Source organism: Pseudorasbora parva, chromosome 25 (assembly GCF_024679245.1).
Source record: "Pseudorasbora parva isolate DD20220531a chromosome 25, ASM2467924v1, whole genome shotgun sequence".
NCBI classification, from domain to species: Eukaryota; Metazoa; Chordata; class Actinopteri; order Cypriniformes; family Gobionidae; genus Pseudorasbora; species Pseudorasbora parva.
Window position 1 is genome coordinate 19,141,353 of NC_090196.1, and position 24,502 is coordinate 19,165,854.

Below are 24,502 nucleotides of genomic sequence, written 5' to 3' on the forward strand. Positions count from 1 at the left end.
AATGTGTTAATATTTATATATATATATATATATATATATATATATATATATATATATATATATATATATATATATATATATATATATATATATATATATATACTTTTTTGTGCTCATCCTAATGTACTCTATATTTGTAAATCATAAAAAAAAAAAAACATGTCTGTCCTATCGTAAGCACTACTTTGGTTTTTAAATTCCCTAATCTTTTTTGTTTCTTTTTTTTCTCATAGACAGTTCTAATTATACAGAATGCATATTCAAATTTGTATGGCTACTCTACTTTTTAACTGACACAGAATCCCTTCTTAACATTTTTTTATACTAAAAATACGTTTGTCTTTTGTCCTTGTGTAAATAAAATAAGAGTTTAGTTTAAAAAACTTTGATTTTATGTAATAGGATATCTGCCTATTTGCTCTGCGTAAACACAACGCAACAGTGATTTTGTTGCTGTTTAGTTCGTGTAAAGATCATGTGGTACAGAACTGCACCAATAGGATTGCGAGTCGTGTTGTACAGCCCAAATATTGAAAACACCAGTATCAGTTTTGATCATTTTCATCCGCGCTGTCAGGAACAGTAAGTACGTTCTTCAAAATATGCCTGAATTCACATCTATTCATTTATTCATCGTAGTCATTTATGTGGCATGTTTTCATAGTGTGAAAATATTTTAAGAGCTGGTGTTGATAATACGACAGGATTAGATGATATTTTATGTTCATGTTAGCAAGCGGGCTAAATTAGTTCATCAGTTTTATGAAAGTTGGTTTCGAAAGGCCTATTGTGGGGGTTTAATCATTCTTAAGAAATTAAACGATATAAAGAAAATATAGTAAAAAACGAAATACTGCAATCGTAGAAATGTACAGAATATTTTTCATACGCTGGCAAACGGTATATTCTAAACATTCTAATAAAAATAATTATATTCTATTTAATAAATGACTATTAAATAAATGTATTTTTTGTTCCTTCAATTTAAAGAAATGTTTAAAACAGCTAAACTATTGTTAATCAAGGGGGGCGTGGTGCATTGCTTAAGCTAAAAAATCTGTAAAAGCATATGCACAGCAATATGAATATTATGTAAAATACATACTATGGATGATTTCCACTGTACAAAGACGCGAGATGTAACATTGCCGTTGTTTATTTTAGTTTATTCCCTAAAATAAATCACAGAATAGTTTTAATGTAATATTACATTGTTATTAAAAGGGTATAGATGTTGGGTAGATATTAATTAACTTAGACAGGTCTAAATGACAAAATTCTGCCCTCTCTTCCATCATCTTATCAAGCAGACAGAAGCATGGCCACGGCACAGTCGACACTGATGTTCGCAGTGTGCATCCTGATGATAACAGAACTCATACTGGCCAGAAAGGACTACTATGACATCCTTGGTGTGCCAAAAGATGCTTCCGACCGTCAGGTCAAAAAAGCTTTTCACAAGCTTGCCATGAAATATCACCCAGACAAGAACAAGAGCCCTGATGCGGAAACCAAATTTCGTGAGATTGCAGAAGGTAGGTTAAATACACTAGTCAAACGCTTGGTCTAGTCAATTTTTAAAAAATGCATTTTAATGTCTCTTATGCTCACCAAGGCTGCATTTATTTACAGTAATATTGTGAAATATTAGTAAAGTTTAAAATAATAGTTTTGTTTTTGTTTTTAAATAAAAAGAGATTTGCCTTGATATTTTTCTGTGTGGTTTTATAATATGGTTTTTCAATTTATGATTAAAATAAGAATTGTGGTAAACATTACTTGATGATACTTTACAAATTTGATACTTTGGAAATTACAAACATCCATATAGAAAACCCAAATGTTTTATTTTAAAAAGTTGTAATGAATTGTTATTGGTGCTCAAGTATTAATAATGGTATTATTATCACTGTTATCAGTTTTTATGTAAAATGTGATGCATATTTTTTTCAGAATACTTTGATGAATAGAAAGTTAAAAAGAACAGCATTGATAAGGAATAGATTGCATTTTAAAATATATTAAAATAGAAAACAATTGTTTTAAATTGTAATAATATTCCACATTATCACTGTATTTTTGATCAAATAACTGCAGCCTTGGTAAGCAACTCTTAATTTTTCCAAACTTTTGAGTGGTAAGCGTAATGTATTCTGCTTGATTAACGACTTTTAGTGATCTATGATTAAGTACCATGTTCATGAGCAACAATTCTGTATCTGTAACATATAATCTCTAATATATCAGATATCTGTGATGTATAATTTTTGAAAACTCATTCTGCAGCATATGAAACCCTATCGGATGAGAAAAGAAGGCGAGAGTATGATCAGCTAGCAGACCATTCGTTCAGCAGTGAGGACGTGAACGGAGGGCAGCCTTTTCATCATTCCTTTGACTTCAACTTCAACGACATGTTTAGGGACTTCGACATCCATAGCCAAAACAGGCACGCTCGCCAAAAACGGCACTTTGACGAGCACTTCAAGGCCCACCAGCAAGCGCACAACCGCCACAAGAGACACTTCCAGGGCACTTTTAGTACCGGAGTCTTCGAGGACATGTTTGAAGATATGGAGAAGATGTTTACATTTGACCGACACATAAAAAGAACAGAGAGTAGGTTTCAAAGCACAACCAAACAACACTGCAGAACGGTGACTCAGCGGAGAGGAAACATGGTCACCACATACACGGACTGCACCTCGTCCTGAACGTCAGAGCTCGGACCATCACGCTTGTGTTTTTATGTCTGATTTAGATTGAGTTATTAATTTGCTGCTGTGAAGATGAGTGGGGTTTGATTTTACCAGTGACTGATCTGTTGTTTAAGATGCATTTGGAGTTTCAGTTGGTTTGATTGACATCTACAATTGACACTACATTGATAGTAGCTTCTTTATTGCCTCAAAGTCTAGTTTTAGGCTTTTTATGAGTTTGATTTCATCCCTGCAGCACCAAAACCATTAAAAAAAAAATCATTAGTTTATTGATGCTTTGTGCATTTATGTTGAAATTGCACTTTCCTGATCCTATGGAACAAGTTGTTATACTAAAATTCAATATATCCCATTATATTGAAAGAATGAATGTGCTGAAATCTTGAATCATGACAGACCATTAGCTCTTCCAATAACTTCTCTATTTATCCATGTTTTGGTGCTGAACACTCATAATATGAGTCTTTGGGGTTTGCATCTTTATGAACTACTCTTATTTTTATGTGAAGCTAAACAAATGTTTGCTGCATTGCTGTGAATGATATAGTTGAAGTAGTTTCTTTCAAACTCACACTTGTTAGTTGGAGAGGTGCCTTTCCCACTCATTGTGGTAGAATCAGTTTATTGTAATCAGAATGGAGCACTTTTATGACCTTGTGTGTATTATAGTTTGCATGGCAGAGAGAAAGTAGGTCTCTGTTTTTGTCATGTACATCAGTTATCCGGCTGGGTTTGTAAACAGCTTTTGTTTTGGGAAAGTACAAGTCTGCTATTGTTATCTAAGCCAAAGTGTATTTTGGCTGAACTTTTTTTTAAATATATATATGTATGTTTGTAATAAAACATATGTAGATGGCAGTGTTAGCCCTAAACAGAAACAAGGGGAATGTACCAACTTAGCACTTGCCTGACAAAGGTGTTTTTTTGTTTTGTTTTTTTTGTAAATAGCCCAGCTGTATTCCGGTATGACATCACCTGTGACCTGTTTTGTTGAATAATCCCATGTGCAATATTTAAAGGCAGCTCTTCTGTTGGTTTAACTGTTACCCGCTGACATTGTTCTGTTATGAGTCTCGGTAGACTCATCTGGCACTTTCTTTATTTTAATCCTATGGATGAAAAGTAAATCTTAAATAGCTTATTTGAACCCACATTTATGTATACTTGGGTTGTCAATAAATCGTGTTTAAAATTATTCGTTTGAGGACCCTTTTCTTTATGATTTTTATTAAACACAAATATTTATTGCTGTGCCATTTTGCGGTGCAGGAACGTTTTAGTAAACTTTTTTAGTTGCAATATGCATGTAGTTTCTTATATGCATAGAATGTGTCATATATTTCAATGGCCATGAGGTAGAACAACAAAAAAGATATATACAATTATTAATATTATTGGATAAGTTTTTGGTTTTGACTTTTGAAATGGTTTTGCTCCAAACCCATTTGTTAAATAATATTTTATGACTTTAAGTTGCATGGGTATATTTGTGGCAGTAGCCAAAAATACATTGTATGGGGCCAAAAATTTGAAATTATTTTATGCCAAAAATTATTAGGAAAGTAAAGTAAAGATCATGTTCCAATATATTTTGTAAATGTCCTACCATAAATATATTCAAAAATAATAATTATTAGTAATATGCAAAGCTAAAGACGTTCATTTGGACAACTTGAAAGGCAATTTTCTCAATATTTAGCTCAAATACTTTTTGCACCCTCAGATTCCAGATGTTCAAATGTTGGATATCGGCCAAATATTTTCCTATCCTAACAAACCATACATCAAAAGATATGAAGAGCTTTCAATAAAACATGTACCCTTATATGACTGGTTTTGTGGTCCAGGGTCACATTTGTCACTCAAACAAAAGGCTTTTAAATCATGTAATATTATTAATTATTGTTAATTAGATCATGTAATTATTATTAATTATTATTAAAATATTGATAGATAATTTAAGTCACAATCTTTTCTTCCTATTTATTTATTTATTATATATATATATTTTTATTTTGTTTCTAACTTTTAATAATGTATCCACTTCAAGTTTGTAAAAATGTGTGTACTTAAGGTGATAGTTCACTAAAAAATTATAATTCTGCCATGATTTATTCACCCCCAAAAGTTGTTCTAAAACGGTATGAATTTATGTCTTCTGATGAACACAAAATTAAGATATTTTGAAGATTGTTGGTAACCAAACAGTTGATGGACCCTATTTATTTCCATGATAATATGGGGGAAAATACTCTGGAAGTCAATGGGGCCCATTAGCTGTTTAGTTACCGACGTTCTTTGAAGCAGTGTACAGCAGAATAAATAAATTCATACAGTTTTGGAACAGCTTGAGGGTTAATAAAGGATGGCAGAATTATCATTTATGAGTGAACTATCTCTTTAATAACACAACGTGGCTACATGTGTAATGTAATATTGGTACTTTAAATATGTTCTGTGCTACCGTTCTCACCCAAACAAATTCTCCAAAATATTTTGTTGCACCCCATACTAGTTACGGTTGATTCGTCGCATCCACTTATAACAATGCCTGGTAGTGTAGTTTATTTCCAGAAAATTCAAAAGTGGGTCAACAGCTTTTGTGCCGACTAAAACTACAAGTCCCACAATGCACCAGTGTGCGCAGTTTTTCCGCGGCCGGGTTGCTTCATGGTGCCACTGTGAGGGACATTGGATGACTTTGTGCCGTGTTTAACCGCGGTAGTCGCCTTAGCTCATTCATTTTGACAGGGGAAGAGATCGTCAACGCTATGGAGGCTCTTATTCCTGTCATTAACAAACTCCAGGATGTTTTTAACACAGTGGGGGCGGATATTATCCAGCTGCCTCAGATTGCAGTTGTGGGAACGCAGGTAATAATTTAGTTGCTGTTTCCATTCAGGCATATAACATTAGCCTACAGGTTTATGGCGGTTTCTCAAAACCTAGTGAGTTACCTTCCTAGAGTGCATTTTTGGGCATTAAAATACGGAATGAAAGCGAAAGTTCGAGGGCGCAAATGAAGCGCCTACCTATGCAGTTCACTCATTTTGGAACACAGCCTAGGCTATTATTATTAGCTACGTTTTTCTTTTTTTTCCTGCGACATTTCTTATATATGGCAAGGTCAACCACAAATAAACATATGTCGTTTTAAATGCACTGACCATTAAGACAATAAAATCAAAATGTTTAATGAACTAGCTTTCAAATAATGTCATCTGCGCTACCCAGCTAACTAGCGTGCTAACTTAAGCATTTCTTATGCGTGATAACTTTCCTCATTCCTTTTTTAATAATTGACCTCTCAATCATATTATGTGAAAATGTCTACTGCTATGAATGTTTTTGTTTTAACAGCATGAGCAATATCATAAAGTATATTATAGAGCTGTGATGGTCTCAGTACAGCTAACACTAACACATTATGAGATGCGCCATGGTAGGTCTGAACTTGACAGTTCGGGGAACATGCTTGGACTGAACAACAGCTGCAGAACTCACTGTATGAAGGACAACATTTACAGATTAGTACTAATGTGTCAATGATTGTGGATCTTATCCATCTGACATTACAATAAATATAATTTCACTGTGGGAAATATTGCATGCATAATAGTGTTAATATAGAACTTTAATGTAAGTACTGTATACCTGACTGACTCGTCAAGTAGAAGAGTTTCCAATGATCTGTCACACACAGTTCAGGTATAATACATTTAAAGAGTCTTAAAGCAGAGACTTTCACTGACCGCTTAAGAGGATATGGCTGTCTGTCCGAAAAGGTTACCACACAGGTTACCAACCTATCCTTTCCCCCAGATTTTAACAAAAGTGTATTGTTTTTGTGGAAAAGTTAGTCCAAAGCTATGGTCTGTAGAATAAGCAAAGATTGCACATGTCATACTTCAACTGTTTTGGGCCATGTATTGAAAGATATTTTTTTTTGTTAAATGGAACATTAAAATTTAGACAAAATATAAAAGAAGTTTAAGGAGTTTGCATATGTGTTTTATATTATGTTTCAGAATTTTATGGCTCAATATGTTGAGAATATAGAGGCTCAAACTGAGCAATGATAATCAGTTTTGTATAGATTAATTATATGGCAAAAAATAGGATGAAATTTTGATAAGATACTTACATGTCTTAGTATTAAGATTCTATTTAAATGATTTGTTTTATGATCAAAGCTCTGTAGTTTTAATTATGTCGCAAAATATAATGATGATTGGGAGATTTTACAAAAAAAACTTCCTCAAAAGCCTGATTTTCCCTATTTTTTATAGTTACATTTTAACAGGAATTTCATAAATGTATGATAATTAAGTGAACCTAATCTATGTCTTGTCCAGCAAATGTTCTTGAACATCTTGAAATATTATTAACGAATATAAAAGTTATTCTGACATTTACCTGGAGGGTGGCATTTTTAGAATGATTCTAAAAGTTTTTTTACTTGCTGAAAAGTAAAAGCGATCAATCAGATGACAGAAGGCATGTAGCAGATTGTGTACAACCGGTTTTTCAGCAAAGTTTTGCTCATGTTGATAATTTAGAGGTCTTGGAAATTCATGATACAGATTATGTATGCACCAGAGAAACAAGCTTGCAGGCATCTTTAGAATTTTGTGTTTGAACTTCCTTTTTTGTGCTAGCTCTGTACATTTCTATGGCATCGCTATTGAAGAGGAATTAGCTGGTGAGTTAGCATTACCGAAAGTTATCATGAGCATTGTAATGTCATAACAAATGACAGTAGGCTGGGAAGACTTTAAAGGTACTGTACGTAAGAAATGTATTTCAATTAATCATAAAATGGTACTGATATGTCACTAGACATTAAGAAATCATGTTCATTTCAAAAACTTATATCACTGACAACAGTAGTCCAGCCAGGATATTTTCATGTAAAAGTTGTTGTTGCATCCCTCAACTGATGTTGACATGTTGGGTTTTGGTCTGAAGCGCCACCCTCCACCTATCGACCAATCACGAAGTCAGTAGTGTTTCGGCCTCCGGGTTGCCAAAACACCACTAATCTTACATACATTTTCTTTAAAACGAACGGGCAGTTCATTCATAAATCCGTAAGGTCTTTCATGGTGTTGAAATACAAACGGAAGAGCCGCTGAGCTAGAAAGAGGCGGGGCTACAAAAGCTCTATAAGGTTAAGCTCTCTAGGTACAAGTTTGATCAGCAAGTAAACTTGTAGTTTCTGCTCTAAACATGTTTTTAGGAAGTAAATGTTCAGTAATTGACAGGCCAGATAGATGTAGTGAGTACTGACTTGCATGTTTTGTGTGGTGCGTCTGATTTCCAGAGCAGCGGCAAAAGCTCTGTGCTGGAGAGCTTGGTTGGCAGAGACCTTCTGCCCCGCGGGACGGGCATCGTCACCCGCAGGCCTCTCATTCTCCAGCTGGTGCACGTAGACCCGGAGGACAGAAGAAAGACAGGCGAGGAGAATGGTATGTACTATTAAAGCATGAATTAATGACCTGCAGTTTTTGTTTGTGGGGATGTACGTGCTACCTTGTTTCTAATTTGGTTGCTCAATCAATGGGCGTGCAGTGGTGTCAGGTACTTGTTAGGTCGTCATGTGCCATGTTTAGTAAAAAAAAAAAAAGGTGAACATAGTGATCCGAGCCAATTTATCCCTGTGTGCTGTTTCTTCAAATAAAATGTCACCTTTCAGTACACAAGTATACTGAAAGGTATAAATACACCTTTCGTATTTGAGATGAAGCTTTTAGCATGGGCATCTCTGCATTTGTGTAGTTTTAGCTACGCTAGAGTCCTATAAAGACTGCATTGCTGCAGGCTAACATTCTGTCATCTCTCTTTAAACACAGAGCCCAATGCCTGGAAAAATGGGCGCCTTTACAAAGGTTTCCTTTTTCTTGTTTCTTGCCCTTTTGCTTGTGTTGAACAGCTTTGTGTTTATCTCATCCTGCTTCCATTTATAAGCTTTGGTGACGCTGCCAATGCAATGGCTTAGTTGTTTTCAAACCTGTCCTGGAGCAATCCTTCATCTAATGCACCTGATTCAACTCATCAGCTAGTTAGTAGATATTGTGCTGGTTGTGCTTTAAGGCTGCATTTACACTGCAGGTCTTGATGCACAATTCCGATTTGGTGACTATATCCGATTTTTTTGACGACCCTCTTACATCATCTTTTAAAAACGACCCGTATCCGATATTTGCATTTACACTGTACACTGGTGAAACAGCCCAAGACGTTCTTAACCGGAAAAGAGAGTAAAACAGCGCGAAATGCAATGGACCCAGACAAAATGATTATACAATGTTTTGCTGTCTGCACTTTTCTACACATCTTTTAAAGGTCAGTGTTAAAGTAGCCAAATTCTGCAGGAAAACCACAGACTTGGCAACACAGACCCTTGATCGCAGTTCGTGTCCACCTGAGTTAATGCCATTCGCCTCCGTCCTTTTTTCAATGACGTACGACTCGCATTTACTGGGGAATATCAGATTTGACCACTTACATGGCAGATGCAAATGCACATATCCGATTTATTACCACATATGAGTGAGGCCTGAATCCGATCTGAGGATATTGGAATCCATGTGTTTTTTACTGCTTACACGTTCACACGTCATATCCGTTCTGTGCCACATGAGAGGAAAAAATTGGGTCACTTGAACCATGCAGTGTAAATGGAGCCTAAGACAGGTTTGTATACCACTGGCTTAAAGAAACCCAGACTGAGGAAACTCGAATACAGTCTAGTTTCATTTTCAGATCGAAGTGGCAAATATAAAGGATTTGGGTCTCAAAGCGACAGTGACATGACATGAAGGCATAGTATGGTAACCCATACTCGAAATTTGTACTCTGCATTTAACCCATCCAAGTTGCAGTCGTGAACACACACACACACACACACACACACACACACACACACACACACACACACACACACACACACACACACACACACACACACACACAGACACACACAAACTGGAAATCGTGAAAATGGTATATAAATCATATCACACTGCAAAACATCTGTTTACTCACTAAAAACAAAGTCATCAACTACTATTTATTGTGAAGAGTCAAAGTCTTTATTAGAATAGTGTGTTTTAGTTTGAGTTAGGTAGGCTGTGCTTCCCACAATGCACTGCACTTTGCTTTTGTTTTGTAGCAGTTTTTTTTTATTTGCTGTCATTGTGCTTAAAAAAATAGAAATTATATTTTGATGTGGTACAAAACCCTATCCTATTTGGCAGAGTAATGTCTTTTTAAGAAAGTGAAAGTTTACATAATGTCGTCAACATTTTTCCCACAGGAGTGGATGGAGACGAGTGGGGGAAATTTCTACACACCAAAAACAAGGTATGGAAAGCTGTACAATAGATGTTTAGACAAAGAATTCACAATCACGTATACGAGTATGTCAGCAGCAAAGGTCTCTTGTGTGTGGCCCTTTTAACTTTTTTTAGGAGTCCATTATGAACAATTCTGAATAATAATAGTTTTCCATGGTTTAGTAATTATATACACAGTAGAACTTCTTGTGAATGTCTCATTCTTATGCTTTTATTTGCCAGTTGTACATATTAATATTTAAGATTAAATATAAATGTATAAAATTTCATATTAAAGGGTTAGTTCACCCTCAAAATTTTGTCCTCATTAATTACATCATGTCGTTCCAAAACCATAAAACTATATTTTTGATCAAATCTGAGCGCTCTCTGATCCCTCCATAGACTGCAATGTAATTGCAGCTTTCAAGGCCCAGAAAGGCAATAGAGTCATCTTTATAATAGTCCATGTGACTGCAGTGGTTCAACCTTAATATTAAAGCGACAAGAAAATATTTTGTGCGCAGAAACAAACAAAAATAACGACTTTATTCAACAATCTATTCTCTTACGTGCCTGTCTCCTATGTGATTCACGCAAGCACCACAACGCATTCATGTGATCATGGGATTGTGCTCAGCCAATAGTGAGCCGTTTTTTTTCTGTAAAACCTGGAAGCGATGTACTTTGTGAATAACCCAACAGTGAATAGCGTGAAAGTGAGGTTTTTTGTTGTAATTTTGGAGTACATTTTACTACAAAAGCTATTAAAGTGCCCCAGTTATGCTACTGTATTCCCAGTTTTGTTTTGGAAGGTCTCCTGTAATAGTTTCACATGCATCCAAGATCAAAAAAGCACTCATTCTCATAATATACATTGCAGCATCCCCTTTTCTCACAGTGTGTGAAAGGGTTTAACAAAGGATTCGGTCTCTCTAAACTCCTACTTTCTGAGAGCCTGCTCTGCACTGATTGGTCAGATGGCCCAGTCTGTTGTGATTGGTCTACCGCTTAAAGCACATGCCGGAAACAAAATGGCAACTCGTTTCAGCCAGTTCAGAACTCCATTTGATGTGATCTTTGATCTTTGAAACAAAATCATCGGGACTGCAGGTAAAGAAGCGTCATGCGAGGATAGCGAAAACGGCAGCTCATGGACACAAATGTCATTATCCAGGCTGTGCAGGGGACGTGAGGACTTTTCTACCCTTCCCACAGATAAAAAATGTCAACAGTCATGGTTGATGTTTATTATAATCGGATACCGCAAAAATTTAATTCAAAATCATTTGTTTGCTTGGCCCATTTCAAGCAAGCTTCACTCAGCGTCTTAAACTGAAGAAAGGGGTAATTACAACTATATTCCTGCAAGCAGGAAGTAGTGATAAATCCACTTATTGACTATTTAAACAATTTCTGATTAAATTGAAAGTTTCTTAGAGAGACCGCATTGTCTAGATGACGCAAGATGCTAGTACAGTAACAATAGGAAACTCCAAGTACCATACAAAACTAAATAGTGTGTCTAATGACAAAGGTTAATATTATTTTGTATTACAAAATACAACCGTAGATACGTATGTCATACTACGTGAGTTTAGTTGAAGTTCAGTTGCTAACGTCACCTCCTCCACCGTATAAGTTAAAACGATAGTCATTTGACAAGGCTTCTATTCATTTTGAAAAAAAAAAATTATATATATATATATATATATATATATATATATATATATATATATATAATTTATTTTACATTTTTGAGAACTGAAGTATGACGTTTTGCATGCTTGTATTTCAGAGTATACACAGTCACTGCATAGCCTGCATTGTGACTAACGTTATATAAACATGCAATATCGTTGACGAAAAAAGATGAGTCTAAAATGTAGTTTAAAAAATAAAAACTTGAACAAAAACCACTGGTTTTGGTTTTGTCGAAGGGAAAGAAGAGCGTTCGTGTTTGCGTTTGCCAGATTTTAGTAATTTAGATCCACCAAACAGAGATTTTCTGTGAAAAGAACACGTATACTATCCGGTGTTTTACCTAAACATGTTCAATCTGGCAACCATATGCATGCGAGCTCTCTCTCACGCACGGATGATCTCAAAACACCAGTAAACAAGTAAGCTGCATTTCAGCCACCTCCATTTGATTAAAGTCTTATTCAGTCAGTCTGTGTTCTGTCAGGACTCACGAGCCACTTCGCTGAACAACTGAACTGCTATGAGCTGCTGAAATAAGCCAATCAGAGCAGAGCTCAACATTAATATTCATGACTCTTCCAAATAAGTTAAAAACAGAGCATTACATCCTAGGGACAATTTCTGGTGTTGTAAATGGACCTGTAAAACTGTATCTGGACAATTTTGCCCTTAAATAAGCCACATACCCTCTATGTAGATATCAGAGAACTATTTAACATATTGTTTCAACTAATTCTAGGGCACCTTTAATTCAGTGAATGAGACCCAATGTCTCTAGGCACATGTTTAAATTGGGATCATCCAACACCTCACACTTGAGTAAGTCCTAGTGGAACAGTTGTTACATCAAAGAGACACTGCACAATGTAGGTTTATTCAGTCATTCTGGCCTCAAGACAGCTTTATGTGCTACAAACGCCATTGCAGTGAATTTGTTTGATTGTTTGACAGTTGGAGAACAAATAATTTAATTTATGAACATTTGTTGGTCCAAATGATCACAGGAGTACAGACACATGCTGTGCGTTCACCTCATGTTACATTAATACCATTCCCCAGTGTTTCTTGTTCTCTTTAATGTTTTAGAAGTTTGAGTTAAGACTCTGTGAAGTGAGATGTCATGATTGTTTATTTTGTGTCTTGGCCTTTTAGGTCTACACAGATTTTGATGAAATCAGGCAAGAAATCGAAACTGAAACAGAAAGAATTTCTGGCAATAACAAGGTATGGAAAAGCCCAAAAGAACTACATCAGATAATGGTTTATTTCTAACCCTGTATATACACTACCATTTAACATTTTGTGGTAAATTTTTTTTCCTTAAATGCATTAATGTTACAAAAGGTTTCTAATTTAAAAAATACTGTTCTTTGGAACTTTCTATTCATAAGAGAATCCTAAAAAAAGTATCGGTTTACACAAAAATATTAAGCATTGATGATAATAAGAAATGTTTCTTTTGCACCAAATCAGCATATTAGAATGTTTTCTGAGAGATCATGTAACACAAGACTGGAGTAGTGATGCTAAAAATTTAGCTTTGCATTACAGTAATAAATGACTTTTTAAAATATTTGCAAATAAAAAAAAACAGTTGTTTTAAATTTTGCAAATATTTCACAGTATTACTGTATTTTTGATCAAGTAAATGTGGCCTTGGTGAGCATAAGAGACTTCTATCAAAACCAAACCAACTTTTGAATTGCAGTGTATTTTCTATTGGTATTTTCTATTGGCTGTATTGACCAATACAGAATGTTGAGGGTCTTACAAATACATCTTGTGTCATTGTTTCACAGGGGATCAGTGACGAGCCTATTCATCTGAAAATCTTTTCCCCACATGTTGTCAATCTCACGCTTGTGGATCTGCCTGGCATCACAAAGGTGTTTTATTCAAAAGCACAGCTTGGCCTGTTTGAATATTCTGTTTGTGGATGATTTTTTTGACACTGACACTGATATATTCATGTTCAGGTCCCAGTGGGAGACCAGCCCAAAGATATCGAGCTGCAGATCCGTGAACTGATCCTAAAATACATCAGTAATCCCAACTGCATTATTTTAGCTGTCACTGCGGCAAACACAGACATGGCCACCTCTGAAGCGCTGAAAGTGGCCCGTGAGGTGGATACAGATGGTCAGCATATTTATGTTTTGTTTTTTTATTCTACTTGTGCATTATTTTTGCACATGATATCTGTATCTTTCACTTTGTGTGATGTGATGTTTCTCTGCATAGCTGTGTAAAGCAGTTTTGTTTTTAAACACAGCATTTAAATTTTTTCCCACTGTCAGGTCGCAGAACACTGGCTGTGGTGACTAAACTAGATCTGATGGATGCTGGTACTGATGCAATGGATGTATTAATGGGCAGAGTCATTCCTGTCAAACTAGGACTGATTGGAGTGGTCAACAGGTAATTTATTTTATTTTATGTAATAATATAAATTTTACTACAATCATATATCATATATACAGTATATCTTTGTGTATACAGTATACACACACTTCTTTTGTTAGATATATGATTGAATGTCTTTATTCAGGAGTCAGCTGGACATCAATAATAAGAAATGTGTGGCGGACTCCATTCGTGATGAATATGCCTTCCTGCAGAAGAAATACCCCTCCCTCGCCAACAGAAACGGAACCAAATATCTTGCCAGGACATTAAATAGGTGAGAGTTTCTGCTTGAAACATCACATTTTATTAATTTTTCTGCGCATATCTGCCTTTAAAGTATTCAAATCCTGTTTTCCCCATTAGGTTATTGATGCATCATATTAGGGACTGTTTACCGGAGCTGAAGACGCGTATTAACGTTCTAGCAGCCCAGTATCAGTCCCTGCTCAGCAGCTACGGCGAGCCGGTGGACGACAAGAGCGCTACCCTGCTGCAGCTCATCACAAAGTTCGCCACGGAGTACTGCAACACTATTGAAGGGACTGCCAAATACATTGAGACCACTGAACTGTTAGTTCCCCCTTTCTTTCGGTTACTGAAATAAAGCTAATTACAGTGCTTGTGCTAACCGCAGTTTTTTGTGCTCATTTTTTAGATGTGGTGGTGCAAGAATTTGTTATATTTTCCATGAGACGTTTGGTAGGACACTGGAGTCAGTCGACCCTCTTGGAGGACTTACAACCATAGATGTCCTTACAGCTATTAGGAATGCTACGGTAGGTTGTGTAGCGACTTCTACATCCTTTTGTTTTTATATGGATTCAAAATGAAAACTGCAGCCTGCGGTGCTCTGCATTGTGCTGCAGTCTGCTCAGAGTCTGCAGATTTCTATTTTGGCACAACTCCTAAATATTACAGTGACTTAAAGAAGATCTTGTATAACATCGTGGAGTTAGATCTAGGAATGAAACGGTTACCAGCTCGAGCCACAATAACATTTTTGACACACAGTGTTTTTTTTAATCATCATTAAAACAGTATTTGATTGCTGCAATTTGAAAAACTCACTGTTAATAGTCCAGAATTAAGCAAGTTAAAGGGTTAGTACACCTAAAAATTTTAATTGTCATTAATTTCTCATCCTTATGTCATTCCAAACCCGTAGGACATTCGTTTATCTTCAGAACACAAATGAAGATATTTTGAGGAAATCCGAGAGCTCTCTGACCCTCTGACATAGACAGCGATTTAATTAACACTTTCCAGAAAGTCCAGAAGGGCCAGAAATGTAGTAAAGCCATCATTTAAATAGTCCATGTGACTCCAGTGGTTCAACCTTAATTTTATGAAGCCACAAGAATACTTTTTGTGTGCAAAAACAATCAAAATAACGATTTTATTCAACAATTTTGTTCTACCTTGTGCCAGTCTCCTTCTTTTCATACCATTGCATCTCAAATTAGATCGCATATGGCAGAAGTTTCAGTTGTTTCTGTAGCCTGTAATGTAGTTCTTGTGTTTCTTCAGGGTCCACGTCCTGCTCTGTTCGTGCCTGAGGTGTCGTTTGAGCTTCTGGTGAAGAGGCAGGTGAAGCGTCTGGAGGAGCCCAGTCTGCGCTGTGTGGAGCTGGTGCATGAGGAGATGCAGAGGATCATTCAGCACTGTAGCAACTACAGCACTCAGGTAGACTGGAGACGTATGTCTGTGCATTTCATCAGTTTTCCGCCTGCATACACATGCATATATTTGCCGGTTGCATCACGTCTGACTTTTTTACCCTAGCAAATAAAGAAAAACTATTTTCCACCATTGTTATACAACACATTAGTTAAAGTCACCATGATATAAAAATGTGCAATTGTTGTTTTTTATGGATTTTATTCAAATTGATTTATCCGTGTGCATCATAATTTTTTTATTCATGTGCCCTCGTAATCTTTAATTAAAAATAACTTCCCCTCCCACTTGCAGCAACATCTCTTCTCTGATGATTTGTTTACTGGTTTGAGGGCGGGACAAACTGTCACTCTCGTGAGATCGACCAATAGCAAACCACAACCATCCAATCATTTTCCCATTAAAAACAAAATAAAGTCCTGTGCTACATTTTTTTTCTCATTTGTAAAGCTGCTTCACTTAAATAGTCACAATAGGAAGAAAAGACTTTCACGATTTTGAGGCCTGTTCACATCAAGAACGATAACTATAACGTTTTAATAATTGTGAAGAGCAAAGTCCACATGACAGTTATAACTACAACAGGGGAACAAAATAACTCCTAACAGCTGATGAACAAAAAAAAAACACAGAATTCTAAACAGTATCCAAAGCTTGTAAGAGCTTGAGGTTTAAAAGTGGCAGTTGATAAATCTCCAGCACGCTCTTAGAATAAACAGAATGTTTCTTGTAAGTCTGTTGGTGTGGATGCTAATATAGTTTTTGTTATAGTTATCATTCTTGGTGTGAACAGACCTTTAATGATGACTAAGCTAGTATTTGGTAATATTGAAATTGAGGCAATTGCTGAATAACTGTCCCTGTGCCTAACAAATTTGTCCTAACTACCACCTAGTGTCTGTTTTTTTTGTTTTTTGTTTAAGTAAATATTGCATCCATTTAAATAGTATGCTGATTTTAAATATATCAATTTAGATTACAGCCTATTACATTGAAATGTGTTTTTTTTTTTTTAAACTTGAAAAATAAAAATAAATCAGTATACGTTTTAAATGTTTGACCTTGCACTACAAAACCAGTCATAAGTGGCACGGGTATATTTGTTGCATATATATTAGTTTTAGTAAAATGAAATTCATTTGGACAACTTTAAAGGTGAATTTTCTCAATATTTTAAAAAAAAAATCCTTTTCCACCTCATATTCCATATTTTCTAATAGTTGTATCTTGGCCGAATATTTCCCTTTTCCAACAAACCATACATCAGTGGAAAGCTTATTCAGCTGTCATATTATGTATACTTCTCAATTTAAAAAACAATGATTTTATGGTTTTGAGGTCCAGGCTCACATTTGATTAGAATTCCATCATTGTAATTCAATCAATATAATATAAAAACACTCAAATATAAATACTTATATTTTATTAGCATTGTTTTACTTACATATATATATATATATATATATATATATATATATATATATATATATATATATATATATATACTAATTGTTATCTTCTCTCTTTTTTGCCAGGAGTTGCTTAGGTTTCCAAAGCTCCATGATGCCATAGTAGAAGTGGTCACCTCTCTGCTCAGGAAGAGGCTACCAGTTACCAATGAGATGGTTTGTTTTATTTTTCTCTCATGCTGTTATTCCTTTATATATTATGGACCAGCTTCATTGGGCAGAATATGTGCATATATTTCTATTATAAAGCTGTGTTTGCTCTCTGCTCCAGGTTCACAATCTTGTGGCGATTGAGTTGGCTTATATCAACACAAAACACCCAGACTTCGCAGATGCTTGTGGGGTCATGAACAACAACATTGAGGTTTACTGACATTTTGATGATTTAATTTAGATTTATGACTGAAATGTATTGATTGGAAAATAATTGAGTGTGTGACTGATATTTGTTGTCTTCATAAACAGGAGCAGAGACGTAACCGAATGAGAGAGCTTCCCTCAGCGGTGCCTCGTGATAAGGTATGATGTTAAATCTTGAGCTATCAGAGAATTGCCTTTTCTCACAGGAAAATGCAACGGGCTGCTATTTACAGTGTTCTTTTGTCTTTTTTCCTCTCTCTGGAAATTAGTTTGTTTCATAAACCAAAGTCTTGCTGCTTTTTCTTGCAGTTTTGATTTAAATCGGACAAAAAATCTGCTGCTTTCCTCTAGCTGACTAGTCTCTTCTCTTCCTGTGTCTCTTTGTAGTCCTTAAAAGGTCCTGGTGGGCAGTCAGTGTCACCCACTGAGCAGCCGCCTGCTGAGGGCGATGGGCCTAAGGTGTGTGGCGCCCCCTATTTGTAGGGGCAAAGCATGGAGTTGATTTTCAACCCACTCGATCTGCTCCCCCTGAACTATAACCCCGACTGCATGGTCACAAACCACTAAACTGACAGCAGTTTTGGTTTTACTGATCGGGACCTTCTCAAACTTCTGTTGTGATTTTAGGTTGATTTTGAAGACCCTCTACAACTGCAATTGTATCGTTTCAGTTTGTGGCCAAAATCTGTGTTTTATGTGTGAACTGTTGTGTACAAAGCTCGAAGTTCGAAGCCTAAACCAATACATAAAACACAAATGGACTGCATGGGATAGTGCTTTAAACACTAGTGGGTGCTCATCCCCTCTTGTTCTTCCTGTTAATGTGTATCAGATGGGCGGAGGAGCTCAAGGGGAGCAGGATGGAGGGACAGGGACCTGGAGAGGCATGTTGAAGAAAGGAGAGGAAAGCCAGGGCGAAGACAGGAATAAACTACAGAGCTCTGTCCCCGCCAGCCCTCAGAGAGGACACGCAGTGAACCTACTTGATGTAGTGAGTCTTTAAAACACATACTTTTGATTATGCTACAGAAATGACCTGCATGCAGATGTAAATAAACACCCATAAGCATTTGTGGTGTCTTTGAGTGCAATGTATTAGTGTTGTTTTGTTCTGATCTCTCATCAGCCTGTGCCAGTTGCCCGAAAACTGTCTGCACGCGAACAGAGGGACTGCGAGGTCATCGAGAGACTCATCAAGTCTTATTTTCTCATTGTCCGTAAAAACATCCAAGACAGGTATGTACCTCTATTAGAGACTACTATAAATACCGTATTTTCCGGACTATAAGTCGCACTTTTTTTCATAGTTTGGCTGGTCCTGCGACTTATAGTCAGCTACGACTTATAATCAGCTGCGAGTTATATATCAAATTTAATTCATACTGACTGACAAGAATAAACATATAGCCGCGAGAGGGCGCTCTATGCTGCTCCTGTAGCCTACTGCTCCTGTAGCCTTAAAAAAAAAAAACTCTTAACTGAAATATTAACTTAAAGACAACAACTTAGAAAGACTGAACACAAACAAAATGCCCCCATAAAGAAAATCTTATTCTGCAAATTACAAACTGCATGTAGTAAAATATGCAGCGGAGAATGATTCACACAGCGTTCGTCTTGCGCGGCTGAGCGTCTCCCGGCAGAGAGTTCAAGCATCTGTGGACTCGTTCCTTTCAGCTCTGGGCTGGCCATCTTGCTTACAGTCCGGAAGTAGCTTTCTTTTTTTTCTTCATTACAGTTAAAGTAACCTCTGCTTTTCGCCAGTCCCTTACAAGTTTCTCACTCACTTCAAACTTCTTCTGCTCGGTTATGCAGTGAAGCGGGCACGAGCGAGTGCACGCGAGCAGGTGCTCGCATGTGTGCGCGGCTCCCGCTCTGCCCTAATGCGACTTATAGTCCAGTGCGACTTATAGTCCGGAAAATACGGTACACATACTGTATTTGAGTTTCTATTGTTAGGGGAATAACAGTTTATGACCCAAGACCAGTTGTGAAGAATGAAGACCAAGAGTCAGAATTGCAATTAATAAATACACAAAAAAAAGTTAATAAATACATGAAAGAATAGTTTGCCGTTTCATCAGCAGAAGCCAGCTTTAAGTCTCACAGGGAGTTTGTAGACGGCGCTCCCTCTCTACCAGATTTCTTACATACAATTTCTCTACAGTTTTACTCTTTTCTATCCATGTCATTACTGCAAGTTGAATGATTCTGATTGGCTAAGAGAAAATAAATAGTCATGGTATATTTCCACACATTGTCAGTTAATCAGATGCATAGTCTGATCACTTGTTGATGTTCTCACCCTGGAATTAGGCACGTAATGACCTTCTAGCTCTGGAGCAGGAGCCAGCTTGTCCAGAGAACATCCTATCACTCTCCCTTATATGCCCATTGTAAACCTTCAATACTGATCTGTAACACAAAATACTGCTCACATACACAGATACACAGTCTCTCTAAGGCTGGAGTTGGTTGAGCTCCAGTTGTGACCAGAAAGTTTCCCAAAACATACTGATAACATGTGCTTTCTCTCAGTAAGAGGTACAGACAGTATTCACCATCATTCTTTAGTGTTTCAGTAAAAGGAGATCATATGAAATGAATCAAATGTAATATGAATGCCGAGATTAAACTTCTGCTTAAGAAGTTTCATCTCGGAAACTTGAGTTTCTAGTTGAAACTTCTGCTTGGAAGTTTAATGTTTAATGCAGAATGCTCACTCTGTTTCTCCATCTCTTTAGTGTACCAAAGGCTGTGATGCACTTCCTGGTAAACCATGTAAAAGACAGCTTACAGAGCGAGCTGGTGGGGCAGTTGTATAAACCCGCCCTGCTGGATGACCTCCTCACGGAGTCAGAGGACATGGCCCAGCGCCGCAATGAGGCCGCAGATATGCTTAAAGTAATGTCAATCATTTATATAATAATAATGTAAAAATGTTTAATAATGCAGTATAGCCTTTACATTATTTTTTATTTATTATTTTGAATTTAATCCTGTTAATAATGATTATTATTATTATTATTTAAAAGTATTACTATTACAATTTAATAATAATAATTAATATATATTATTAATAATGAAAATGAATGCATTAATGCAAATATTTAGAAATACAGTGTAGAATTTACAATAAATTGTTAATTTAATAATGATGTATGTAATAATAATAAATATATTATTTGTAATAGTAATGTATCATAATGTAAACATGTTTAGTAATGCAGAGTTCCATTTATATGAATTATTAATTTCAAAATGGGGAGTGTGGAAAAGAGGTGAAGAAGCGTGTGCAGGCAGGTTGGAACGGGTGGAGAAAAGTGTCAGGTCTGTTGTGTGATAAAAGTGTACCAGCAAGAATGAAAGGAAAGGTGTACAGGACGGTAGTGAGACCAGCGATGTTGTATGGTTTGGAGACTGCACTGAGGAAAAGACAGGAGGAAGAGCTAGAGGTAGCAGAGCTGAAGATGTTGAGGTTCTCTTTGGGAGTGACGAGGATTGATAGGATCAGGAATGAGTACATCAGAGGGACAGCACATGTGAGATGTTTTGGAGACAAAGTTAGAGAGGCCAGGTTGAAATGGTTTGGACATGTTCAGAGGAGGGAGAGTGAATATATTGGTAAAAGAATGCTGAGGTTAGCGCTGCCAGGAAGGAGGTCAAGAGGAAGACCAAAGAGGAGGTTTATGGATGTAGTGAAGGAGGACATGAAGGTAGTCGGTCTGAGAGAAGAGGATACAGAGGATAGGAATAGATGAAGGCAGATGATTCGCTGTGGCGACCCCTGAAGAGAACAGCCGAAAGAAAAAGAAGATTCTAATAATGTATTATTTAATAGTAAATAATAATTAAACAGTAATAATTATTATTTATATATTTAATTATTAATTATATATATATATATATATAAGGTTTAAAGATTATATATATAGGTCCTTCTCAAAAAATTAGCATATGTGATAAAAGTTCATTATTTTCCATAATATAATAATAAAAATAAACTTTCATATATTTTAGATGCATTGCACACCAACTGAAATATTTCAGGTCTTTTATTGTTTTAATACTGATGATTTTGGCATACAGCTCATGAAAACACAAAAAATTAGCATATCATGAAAAGATTCTCTAAACGAGCTATTAACCTAATCATCTGAATCAACTAATTAACTCTAAACACCTGCAAAAGATTCCTGAGGCTTTTAAAAACTCCCAGCCTGGTTCATTACTCAAAACTGAAATCATGGGTAAGCCTGCCGACCTGACTGCTGTCCAGAAGGCCATCATTGACACCCTCAAGCGAGAGGGTAAGACACAGAAAGAAATTTCTGAACGAATAGGCTGTTCCCAGAGTGCTGTATCAAGACACCTCGGTGGGAAGTCTGTGGGAAGAAAAAAAAAGTGTGGCAAAAAACGCTGCACAACGAGAAGAGGTGACCGGACCCTGAGGAAGATTGTGGAGAAGGGCCGATTCCAGACCTTGGGGGACCTGCGGAAGCAGTGGACTGAGTCTGGAGTAGAAACATCCCGAGCCACCGTGCACAGGCGTGTGCAGGAAATGGACTACAGGTGCCGCATTCCCCAGGTCAAGACACTTTGGGCTACAGAGAAGCAGCACTGGACTGTTGCTCAGTGGTCCAAAGTACTTTTTTCAGATGAATGCAAATTTTGCATGTCATTCTGAAATCAAGGTGACAGAGTCTGGAGGAAGACTGGGGAGAAGGAAATGGCAAAATGCCTGAAGTCCAGTATCAAGTGCCCACAGTCAGTGATGGTCTGGGGTGCCATGTCAGCTGCTGGTGTTGGTCCACTGTGTTTTATCAAGGGCAGGGTCAATGCAGCTAGCTATCAGGAGATTTTGGAGCACTTCATGCTTCCATCTGCTGAAAAGCTTTATGGAGATGAAGATTTCGTTTTTCAGCACGACCTGGCACCTGCTCACAGTGCCAAAACCACTGGTAAATGGTTTACTGACCATGGTATTACTGTGCTCAATTGGCCTTCCAACTCTCCTGACCTGAACCCCATAGAGAATCTGTGGGATATTGTGAAGAAAAAGTTGAGAGACGCAAGACCCAACACTCTGGATGAGCTTAAGGCCGCTATCGAGGCATCCTGGGCCTCCATAACACCTCAGCAGTGCCACAGGCTGATCGCCTCCATGCCACGCCGCATTGAAGCAGTCATTTCTGCAAAAGGATTCCCGACCAAGTATTGAGTGCATAACTGAACAGAATTATTTGAAGGTTGACTTTTTTTTGTATTAAAAACACTTTTCATTTATTGGTCGGATGAAATATGCTAATTTTTTGAGACAGGAATTTTAGGTTTTCATGAGCTGTATGCCAAAATCATCAGTATTAAAACAATAAAAGACCTGAAATATTTCAGTTGGTGTGCAATGAATCTAAAATATATGAAAGTTAAATTTTTATCATTACATTATGGAAAATAATGAACTTTTATCACATATGCTAATTTTTTGAGAAATGCCTATATATATATATATGTGTGTGTGTGTGTGTGTGTGTGTGTGTGTGTGTGTGTGTGTGTGTGTGTGTGTGTGTGTGTGTGTGTGTGTGTGTGTGTGTGTGTGTGTGTGTGTGTGTAAACATTTTTAGTAATGTAGAAAAGATTAAAGATTTTATATTAATAGTAATAAAATAATTGTTTTTCCCATTTTTTTAAAGATTTTATTTTTTTAAAGTCCCAGTGAACCAGAAGTTGAAAGTGTGTTTTCTTCAGTGCTGTGACATATTTCCAAGTGAATCAGAATATTGAATAGAGGGCAGGGTTTTACTTCAGCTCTCCTCCTCTCCATCTCCCACTCATAGCAGACTAACAGTTGGAGGGGAGTGGTTAAGCATTTTAAAACACAAGCTGTCATCTAAGAAGGAATGTTGTGTCCAGACCGGAAGTAACTTTTCAGATTTTTGATTAAAAATTACCACGGCAAACAATTTTTTTTCTGTGTATTAACTTGCACAAATTAATTGTTCACCCTAAGACCTGTAATATGTGCTAACAAAGTAAATATGGCCAATTTTGATTTTTATGAGGACTTTAAATTTTGCTATGATTAAATGATTGACAATTTATATTTATGTAGATGTTACTCTGCATTACTAAGCATTTTATTCAACTTTGAATTATATAGTTATAATTATAATTATATATATATATATATATTTTTATTGTATCGTATTTTATCATAAAAAAATTATTGTTTTTAAACTATTATCCTCTCTTTTGCCCATAGGCCCTGCAGAGAGCCAGTCAGGTGATCGCAGAGATCCGTGAAACACACCTGTGGTGAAGCCCTGCACTGATGTACAGCCCCTTTCGCTTTTGCTCGAACCCTGAGGTCTGCAGTACCTGCGGTCAGCACTGTCTCTGTTCTGTCTGGATTTCAGACAGCCAACTTGAAAAATGCACTGGTGTCAGTTAGTGTGTATTGAATATAGTTTTATGTGTGCAACGGACTCTTCCTGAACTACATTGGGGGCCGCACATATCACACCTGCACACCGTCCCATTCATTGATCTCTTTCATGTATGTAAGCCACCATGTGTGCGGCCTGTTAAAGGACCATGTGTCCCTGATGTAGCTTAAATTAAAGGTAGTGATTATAAACAGATCAAAGGCTTTGTCATTATGTTGTAGCTTAATTTGGTAGTATTGGATTTCTTAAAGGGGTGATGAATTGAGAAATCAACATTTCCTTGAGCTTTTGATATATATAAGGTCATGGTAATGTAAGATTATCCTGTAAATTTCAGAGCTGAAAACTTCCTTTTTAGTTAAAGAAAAAAGCTTTTATAGACA

The 24,502-nt window shown here is 36.5% G+C and overlaps 2 protein-coding genes across 8 annotated transcripts; both read left to right on the forward strand.

Moving 5' to 3' along the window:
- The first annotated feature begins 491 nt into the window (after positions 1-491).
- dnajb9a (DnaJ heat shock protein family (Hsp40) member B9a) lies at positions 492-3,915 on the forward strand. 4 transcript variants are annotated; one of them, XM_067435988.1, is made up of 3 exons: positions 492-582; positions 1,308-1,535; positions 2,287-3,915. In XM_067435988.1, the coding sequence occupies exons 2-3, from the start codon at positions 1,319-1,321 to the stop codon at positions 2,712-2,714; spliced, it is 645 nt and encodes a 214-aa protein (XP_067292089.1). In that variant the 5' UTR covers positions 492-582; positions 1,308-1,318; the 3' UTR covers positions 2,715-3,915. The 4 variants fall into 4 exon arrangements, with proteins under 4 accessions (XP_067292089.1, XP_067292091.1, XP_067292090.1 ...); XM_067435990.1 differs by having other exon boundaries at positions 519-586; XM_067435989.1 differs by having other exon boundaries at positions 536-582; positions 1,311-1,535.
- Positions 3,916-5,355: 1,440 nt separating this feature from the next.
- On the forward strand, positions 5,356-24,312 carry dnm1l (dynamin 1-like). Of its 4 annotated transcripts, XM_067436480.1 has the most exons (20): positions 5,356-5,593; positions 8,044-8,188; positions 8,573-8,608; positions 10,039-10,085; positions 12,914-12,985; positions 13,561-13,647; positions 13,738-13,900; positions 14,059-14,179; positions 14,310-14,441; positions 14,531-14,737; positions 14,823-14,943; positions 15,695-15,850; positions 17,380-17,469; positions 17,585-17,677; positions 17,779-17,832; positions 18,061-18,132; positions 18,506-18,664; positions 18,800-18,909; positions 20,418-20,577; positions 23,936-24,312. In XM_067436480.1, exons 1-20 carry the CDS (start codon positions 5,492-5,494, stop codon positions 23,990-23,992), a joined length of 2,184 nt encoding a protein of 727 aa, XP_067292581.1. In that variant the 5' UTR covers positions 5,356-5,491; the 3' UTR covers positions 23,993-24,312. The 4 variants fall into 4 exon arrangements, with proteins under 4 accessions (XP_067292581.1, XP_067292583.1, XP_067292582.1 ...); XM_067436482.1 differs by lacking the exon at positions 18,061-18,132 and having other exon boundaries at positions 5,357-5,593; XM_067436481.1 differs by lacking the exon at positions 8,573-8,608 and having other exon boundaries at positions 5,357-5,593.
- The last annotated feature ends 190 nt before the right edge of the window (positions 24,313-24,502 follow it).

Excerpts from the sequence above, each read along its gene's own strand:
- dnajb9a (XM_067435988.1), top strand. The coding sequence starts at position 1,319 with ATGGCCACGGCACAGTCGACACTGATGTTCGCAGTGTGCATCCTGATG. Across the intron at positions 1,536-2,286 it reads ATTTCGTGAGATTGCAGAAG|CATATGAAACCCTATCGGAT; the intron begins GTAGGTTAAATA and ends CTCATTCTGCAG.
- dnm1l (XM_067436480.1), top strand. The coding sequence starts at position 5,492 with ATGGAGGCTCTTATTCCTGTCATTAACAAACTCCAGGATGTTTTTAAC. Across the intron at positions 10,086-12,913 it reads TTCTACACACCAAAAACAAG|GTCTACACAGATTTTGATGA; the intron begins GTATGGAAAGCT and ends TTGGCCTTTTAG. Across the intron at positions 14,738-14,822 it reads TACATTGAGACCACTGAACT|ATGTGGTGGTGCAAGAATTT; the intron begins GTTAGTTCCCCC and ends CTCATTTTTTAG.